At 42.1% G+C, this 8,728-nt stretch overlaps 1 protein-coding gene across 1 annotated transcript; it reads right to left on the bottom strand.

Annotated features, from left to right (window-relative positions):
* Positions 1-7,012: 7,012 nt before the first annotated feature.
* Positions 7,013-8,303, bottom strand: TCIM (transcriptional and immune response regulator). Its single transcript, XM_081203481.1, has one exon. It carries the CDS (start codon positions 8,165-8,167, stop codon positions 7,880-7,882), a length of 288 nt encoding a protein of 95 aa, XP_081059607.1. The 5' UTR covers positions 8,168-8,303; the 3' UTR covers positions 7,013-7,879.
* Between the last annotated feature and the right edge of the window lie 425 nt (positions 8,304-8,728).

Below are 8,728 nucleotides of genomic sequence, written 5' to 3'. Positions count from 1 at the left end.
CTATCTGCTGCTCAGCCGTCATGTTGTCTGCCGTTTGTGAGCTAGCTAGTAGGCACCTGCTTCTCTCCTCTCCTCGAGGCTGTAGATGCCCACAATTTTTGAGAGACGGAGCTTACTGTCAGAGCTGCTTCAAGATCCTAGCTCACAGAGGATCACGCTAGCCAGCGGTCATTAAGTAAAAGTCTTTATTGAGTTACAGTTTCCATTCTCAAGCTGCTACTTGCAACTCTACGTCTAATGGCTAGATCGGCGAAGCTCCGTCTGAGTCTCCGCCCCTTGTGCACCAACTTAATATCCTAGCCCTGCTCCACCTTTTCCGCCTGACTGTCCTCCTCTGGGTCCCTCTACCCCCCGGGGTTTCTTCCTTCCTGGATTCTTCTGACGCTGACCCGGACCCTCCTGCCTCCTTGCGCCGGGCTTTAGGACCTGGTTCCCTTTCCGGGCTGCTTACTGCGCCGCCTTCCTCTGCATTTGAACTTGGCGCGCGCGCCCAGCCTTCCACTTTCCTCTTAACCGTTTCTTCGCTCCCCGATGGAGGTGTGGCCACTCCTGACTCATGCCCTCCCTCCTGTGGTGAGCTGCCAGCGCTTGCCCCCTGGCTCCCTCCTTCTTCCCTGCTCCCTGGCGGTGACGCTGGTCCCGATTTCCAACTGCTCTCCCCTGAGTCCCCTCTGGCTCTATCTTCCTGGGGTGCCCCCCTAGACTCCCCCCTTGCCCTGGCCACTGGTGCTCCTTTCTGTGAATCCTCTGATTCACTGGAAAGACTAGGAGATCTCGGGTCGTCGTCATCACTCATCTTTTCTTCTGCCTCCTCCCCTTCGCTCTCTGTTTCCTCCCTTGGCCTTGCCTCTGCTCCTAAACCCCTGACAATCTGCTTTTTGCTGGCTGAGAGAATCGGCAGAATCCAAGACCAGGGAGAAGAGCTGGTGGAAGAAGACTGGAAGTTTAAAGACTATTTATAGAAATATTGCAAAATTAATGAATGTTAGAACACAGTTGGAATGAAGTTATATGGCTTTAGCAGAAATGCTATAAGGAATTAAGTATAAATAGATCAATAGAGCATTAAAGGGAACAAAATAAGGTTAGAATGTGTTAAGATAATTATAGGATAGAAAACAGAGGAAGATGGAAAGGAATTGCTGAAATAATTAATTGATGTGGAATACAAAAAGGGAGGTGTGAGGAAGTCGTGGAAATAAGCGAACGAAAGATATGACATTGAAATTGTTTAATGTGTTTTAAATGGTCTTTGTTTTGTTTATTTGTCTTATGTGTGGTGTTTTTTTATTGTATTGTGTTGTTTTCATTTGTTTTTTCTTTTTGCTTCTTTGTTTGTAATGTTTAAATTTTTGGAAGCTCAATAAATATTATTTATTAAAAAAAAAAATCACATTTCTTAGAATTTTGCAATGCAGTTCTCCAGACAAGTAACATGTTCTAAAATGCATCTACTAAGGTAACTTGTATGCATAAGTTAGGTTTTTTAAAAGATTTTCACAAATATTAAAGCTAGAGCTTTCATTTGCTAAGCTTTCTTTCTCCCCCAGCCCCAGTTAAATTTCAGAATTGGGGGAGTAGATAACATAAATTGATCTAGATGTATGTGTAAATGTGTAAATGAATACCAAGGCACTATGCATTTTACAGTCTGCCATTACTGTCTGTGAACTGTCCTGAGACCTCCAGGAGTAGGGCAGTATATAAATTTAATAAATAATAATTACAATAATTACACCCAATGCAGTTGCTGAAATATGCCACCTGGAGCTCAATAGAGCTAATCTGAAAACAAAAGGTGAGCTTTAGCAAGCCCCAAAACTCTCAGGAGAATGCCCTTCTCTCTGCAGGGGCAGATTTGGAGAGTGGGAATAACTCCTGTGGGTCCTCCTGATTCACCCTCTGCAGTCCATTTCTAACCTTCCCCATAGGTGAAACAACAGTAAAGAGCCTACAGATGTATAATTAGGGAGTAGGAGCAGAAGGACAATTCTATGGGTCATCAGTGGAGAGGGGGTAGATTTCTGCTTTCACCTACCCAATTTTGCCCATCTCACCCCTTTGAAACTATGTTCCATGAGGGGGATGAATGAGACTGCTGAGATGAGCACAATTTTTCAAAGACCCTCCTTTGGCTCAGAGAAAAATTCTAAACTTTTCCGATTTACCTCTACTGTCAGAGGCAATATGCCTCTGGATATCAGTTGCTGGGAACCACAAGTGAGGAGGATGCTATTAAGCTTGAGTTCTGCTGCAGACTTCTCACACTTGGTTGGCCAGTGTGAGAACAGGAATTCTGGACTAAATTGGTTTTTAGCCTAATCCAGCAGGGTTATTTTTAGGATCTTTTTTGCTGCCTGAAGAACTCAGGCAGTTTCCAACTTAATTTGAGGGAAGCATTGAGAATCTCACTCACTTTAAACAAGAGCAAGACCAAAGTAATTGAGAAAAATCTGGATAATGAAGAAAGGAAACTGCTACAAGAAAAACCGGGCCTAGATTTTGTGAAAAAAGTTAAATATTTGGGGGTGAACCTGTCTGGAAAAAAAATGAATTTATATAAAGATAACTATGAGAAATTATGGAATGAAATTAAAAGAGAATTAGAGGTATGGTCAAACCTAAAATTGTCATTAATGGGCCGGATTTCTGTGATTAAGATGAATGTGCTGCCAAAGATGCTCTTCTTGTTTCAAGCCCTCCCAGTTATAGATAATGTGAAATGCTTTAAATAATGGCAAAAAGCACTCTCTAGATTTATCTGGCAGGGGAGGAAACCCAGAATTAAATATAAATTACTTATGGATTCTAAAGAAAGAGGGGGATTCTCCCTGCCAGATTTAAAAATCTATTTTGAAGCTGCTGCACTTTGTTGGATTAAAGAATGGATGCAATTAGAAGATACAGATCTATTAGATTTGGAGGGATTTGATAATATATTTGGTTGGCATGCATATTTATGGTATGACAAGGTAAAAGCCCATAAAGCATTTAAAAACCATGTAATTAGGAAATCGTTGTATAATGTTTGGATAAAATACAAAGATCTTTTAGAAAGAAAGACGCCCAGATGGCTCTCACCAATGGAGACAAAGGCCCAGAAAAAATTAAATATGGATACCAAATGGTTGAGATACTATGATTTATTAATAGAGGAAGAGGAAGGTTACAAATTAAAACCATTTGAGCAAGTTATAGATAAGCTAAATTGGTTACATTACCACCAGATTAACGAATTGTATAAACTGGATAAGAAAAATGGTTTTGCTTTTGAAAAATCCAAGTTGGAGACGGAGTTGTGGGATACTAAAGGTAAAAATTTATCTAAAATGTACAAGCTTTTGTTGGAGTGGCATACAAAAGATGAACAAGTTAAATCTGTGATGATAGATTGGGCAAGAGATGTAGGACATAATATAATGTTTGAAGACTGGGAAAGTTTGTGGAAGAAAGGGGTCAAGTTCACCGCATGTACTTTGTTAAAGGAAAATATAATGAAGATGATGTATAGATGGAATTTACTCCTGTAAAATTAGCAAAGATATATCATAATTGTGACAATATATGTTGGAAATGTAAAGAAAAGGAAGGAACATTTTATCATATGTGGTGGACCTTTCCCAAGGTGAAAGACTTCTGGGAAAAGATTTATAATGAATTGAAAAAAATGTTGAAATATACATTTATAAAGAAACCAGAGGCCTTTCTTCTTGAAATAACAGGCTTGGAATTGCCAAATAAAGATGTTAAATTATTTTTGTATGTCACAACTGCTGCTTGTATTTTGTTAGCTAAAAAGTGGAAAACCCAAGAATTACCAACAGTAGAAGAATGGCAGATGAAGATGATGGATTTTTCAGAGCTAGCCGACCTGACCTGAAGAGTCCGCGACCAGAAGGAGGAGGAATATCAGGAAGAATGGAATAAATTTAATGATTATTTAGTTAAATTTGTTAAGTTAAACTAACCGGAAATAAAAAAATTCCTTCCAGTAGCACCTTAAAGACCAACTAAGTTAGTTCTTGGTATGAGCTTTCGTGTGCATGCACACTTCTTCAGATACACACCGGAAATAGCTTGCAGATACTTAATGGGCTTAGGATTTTATTTATGTTAAGTGATAAATTAATATGTTTAACTCTATAAGGAGAAGATTTAAGGATGTTAATGTTTAAGTTAAATTTCAAAAAATTGGGATTTGGAAAACCGTTACAAGGACATGCAATGAAATTCAACCAAGGGGAAGCGAGGAAGTCATTTAACAAAGTTAATAACTGTAATTTTCAATAAGGCTATGATTTATGCTTGTTATTTTTGTTTGTCTTGTGTGTTTGTTTGTTTATAATATTGTAAAAACCAATAATTATTTTTTTTTGGGGGGGATAGAGAATCTCACTCACTTCTACTGATAATATACAGTACTGTAGGAAATCATCTCCCCTTAGCATATGTTTAACCTGAAGAACACCCATGTTAAATCAGTGGGAGAAAGGCTCTTACAGCATACGTGGACTCAATATACAGCAGAGAAGATAGCAACAGGGGTGGGGGTGGGGTGATCCTTGGCATGAGAAGAGGGATGTCACAAGCATGTCCCTATTATGTTTGGAAATGTTGGAGGATATGGACTCCCAGTCAAGCATACATTTAACTTCCAAAGCTGAGTTTGCTGCCACATAAAGTGTGAAAAATCTCTCTCTGTTTCAGGTATGATTAGTGGCAAAAACCAGTTATGTACACTGTTAAACGGTCCCCAAAAGAAAAAAGAATGAGAGATAGCTCAGTTGGTAGAACACAAGAATCTTAATCATGGGTTTGAGCCCCACATGGGGCAAAAGATTACTGCATTACAGGGGGTTGGACTAGATGATCCTTGTGGTCCCTTCCAGCTCTATTATTCTATGAATTAGATTAAGTTTTGAGGATAACATCCTCAATAATAGTCCTTTGTAACCCAAAAGCTCACATATACAGGTTGGTCCTAATAAAAGCATTGTTGTGCATTGAGTGGGGGTCCTGGATCAAGTAAGGGTTAAAATCTAATTGAGGAGCTAGCCAGGCAGGTTTGTTTGTGAGATAAGGGTCGTAGTAGCCACCTAAGTACTACCTAGGTATGGTGTATAGTGCATGGGTCGGCAAACTAAGGCCCGAGGGCCGGATCCAGCCCGCGGGATGGTCCAGGATTCACTGTGTGGATCGGCTTGGGGATTCTGATCATTCGGGCTATCACACACACACACACCACGGCAGTGCCTCCTCCCTCCCTCCTCCTGGCTTCTTCCCGCCCTGCCTAGAGGAGGAAGGGGGCTGGGCTTTGTTGAGCTGTGGTTGGCTGAGCGCCATTTTAAGCAGCCCCTCTCTGGAGCCAGCCTTTTCGCACCACTCATCGTCCCTCTGCCGCTGCCAGCCCCTGCCGCTCGCAAGGCACAGGAGCTGAGGTTGGCTGAGCGCCATTTAAAGCACAGCAGCCCCTCTCCAGAGCCAGCCCTTTTGCGCCACTCATCGTTCCTCCACCGCCACTACCGCCAGCCCCTGCTGCTCGCAAGGCACAAGTAAGCAGCCACTGGGGCTCATCCGGTGCTGTGGAGAAGGGAGGGGAGAATCGGTGGGGGGTTGTTTTTTCAAAATATAGCCCGGCCCCCTGCAGAAAAAGTTTGCTGACCCCGGTATGGTGTATGGTCCTTAGTACAGTGGTATCTCGTTACAGATGCTTCAGGTTACAGACGCTTAAGGTTACAAACTCTGCTAACCCAGAAATAGGTTAAGAACTTTGCTTCAGGATGAGAACAGAAATCGTGTCTGATTACATTTGTAGGTTTGCAGGAAGTTTTGTAAGGGGAATAATTTGAATTATTGCCTTATTGAATGAAAAGGTTGATATTGGTTATGATTTTAAAAGGTAATATAAATTTAAGAAATGCAGGAGAAACTATAAAGACGGGAGAGGAGCTGATGGAAGTCCAAAAGATTGTATAAGAGATGGAAATTTGTAAAATGTATGACAATATAAATGTTTTTAAATGAATAAAAATTATTTTTAAAAAAGAGAGAACAGAAATCGTGCCGCGGCAGCAGGAGGCCCCATCAGCTAAAGTGGTGCTTCAGGTTAAGAACAGTTTCAGGTTAGGAACGGACCTCCAGAACAAATTAAGTTCTTAACCCGAAGTACCACTGTACAACAAAGGAGGTTGCTCTGTGCCAGAGGGCAAATGGGTGTGCCCCTTTCCTCGCCTGGCGGGGAGTGAGAAATACAAAAAGCTAGAGTTGTGTGTGATAGCTGGAAACAGGCTGCAGGCAGAAGCCAGAGAGTGAGAACCGTGCTTGATTTCTGTTTGAATCCTAGACTGTGGCTATGGGAGAAGCAAGACCTTTAACACACCAGTTAATGCTGGTTAAAGCCCCTCCACTGTAGGCTCAAGTTGTACATATGTGCAAATAAACCATATAACCCAGAGACACTGAGGTCTCCCCTGTGCCTCATTCTAAGGGAACCAGGCCCTGGGTAAGTAGCTGGAACCTCTGGAAACCCTCAGCACTTAGAGATTGGGGTGGCAGGTAGATACTACATTAACTACGGTACTTTGTACAATAAAAGCTGAAAAGATCCACTGATAAAATTCTGCCTCTGGGGCGAATTACCTGAATGCATGGTCACCTGGAAGAGTCTGCAAACTAGAAACTTTTACCCCTAACCTCTGGTGCACTAAAGTTCCTGATGCTTCTCAATAGTAAACAGAATGTGCTTTGCACATGCTCAGAGGCACTCCTAGCTCTGTTCTACACAGTATTTCAGAGCTGAGCCCTAGCACTGTAAATAAATTCTAGGATTAAGCCCTGGTCCTAGATGGGAAACCTGTGACCCTCCAGATATTGTGAGACTTTAGCATTCATCACCCCTAGCAAGCATGGACATCAGTTGAGGGAGTAAGTAAAAAAGGGGCAGAGAATGTAGGTGCCATGGATATGCCATCCCTATTTTTGGTTGCAGTAAAGCATTTCAAGCCATGAGCACTTATACCAACTTTATAATTTATTTGCTCTGAATGTGCAATAAATCAATGGGAGCATTACTTACGGCATTATTATAAAATATCACCATAGCTGGTTGCCAGTTAAATTCTTTACAAAAAGTAAAAAAAGTAAAAAATGCCATTGATGCAAAAAAAGAACTCAATGTTCCAAAGAGAATGTAAGTCTGTTCAATAAGTTCAGGACAAAACTTTACATTTAAACAATAACAACAAAAACATATTTCGTGCAATTAGTTGAACAACTCACTTCTGCTTGTAAAAGTCATTGTAAGACTAACAGAGTTGCTTCATGCAACAGAGTTGCTCTGTGAACTGCACGTAAGCAAAAGAAAGCACGTACTTTAAACACTAAGATGGTGTGTCTTTTCAACAAAAGCAAACGGGCAGTTACTGATCATTCCCCCATTCCCTTTTGTTCCAGAAGAAAGCAGGGAGCTCTTCTGGCTTATGGAAGGCTTTGCACATTCAATAAAGAAGTGTCAGGACAGATTGCCAAACAGGCAGCTAAGAAGGAAAATAATCTAGTCTCTCATTAGCCAGGAAAAGTTGAGTCTGAACCAGTGACTGTTTCACCGCCTGCTCCATCCCCGTGACTTGTGGCTGGATTTCTCAGTTATTCACAGGCCGATTCCCTTACTCACTCCAGCATGCAAGTTTGAGTCAACCAAGGAAGTCTTTTGCTGTGAACTTTGAAGTGTGCAAAAATGGGGCTGAATCCCCCTGACTGATGTTGCCAGCATCTCTTGCCACACCAGTTTCAAAGCAGCTGGAGGTGCTCTTGTTCAAAAGTGAGGAGTCTGGCTGAATAACTTTGCTCCTTTCATCCCGTCCTCTCTTTTAAAGGAGCTTCAGTGGACTTTGATGGTGTGTTTCCCAATCTTCAGGAACTGGAAGAGTTTCTCTCTTGTCCTCTGCTTCAAAGCCATGAGCGACCTTGCTTTCTCATCCAGGTCCTGGTCGGTGGCCAGGATGATCTTGGCCCTTTCCTCTGCTTTCTGGTCTCCTGAGTCCCTGAAGAGCTTCTGCAGTGACTCTTGATCCAGGCTTTCAAAGATGTCGGCCACCGCTTTCTTGCGCAAGGCCGTGTCAAATCGATAGCCGTGGACAGAAGGACTCACCCGCAAGGAGCTGGACATGCTGCCCACCTGAGGGTTCCTCGTTGCTTTCGCAGATGTCAGAGGCAGCAACGGGATTTGCCTTGCAGTCTTTCCCTGGAGCTCCTGCGGAGAACTCTCAGTCTGGGCAGGGCTATTTAAAGGCAATTCTGAGCAAAACCTGAAAGCAACGCTGAAGGCTCAAGTTACAGCAATGACATCAGACTGTGAGCTCAACGCCCAGTAACCACAGAGGCCAGATTAACAGTGAAATTGCCGGGATCTCTTGTATTGTGACTGCTCCTTCTGCAATGAGGCATTGCTTATCAAATATAGGTACAGTATTTGGTCTGAAGTGCTTGGTCATTTTTTTCCAGAGTATTTAGTTAAGAGGCACTAAATCAAGGTAGGCTTGTGAAAGTGATTTAAAAAACAAATCTATTTTATCCAAATGTTAACATGAAACATGGGCATAGCCAGGGGGGCAGCTGCCCCATCAAGTAAATAAATAAAAATAACTAACTGACCATTTGCATTGAAGATAATTTGGTTCTGACCCCCCCCCCCCAAATGCCTACCTCCCCTAAAATAAATCCTGGCTAT

This window comes from Podarcis bocagei (genome assembly GCF_964188305.1).
Source record: "Podarcis bocagei genome assembly, chromosome: 7".
In the NCBI taxonomy this organism is placed as follows: domain Eukaryota; kingdom Metazoa; phylum Chordata; class Lepidosauria; order Squamata; family Lacertidae; genus Podarcis; species Podarcis bocagei.
This window is presented reverse-complemented; position numbering and strand designations above follow the sequence as displayed.

Excerpts from the sequence above, each read along its gene's own strand:
- TCIM (XM_081203481.1), bottom strand. The coding sequence starts at position 8,167 with ATGTCCAGCTCCTTGCGGGTGAGTCCTTCTGTCCACGGCTATCGATTT.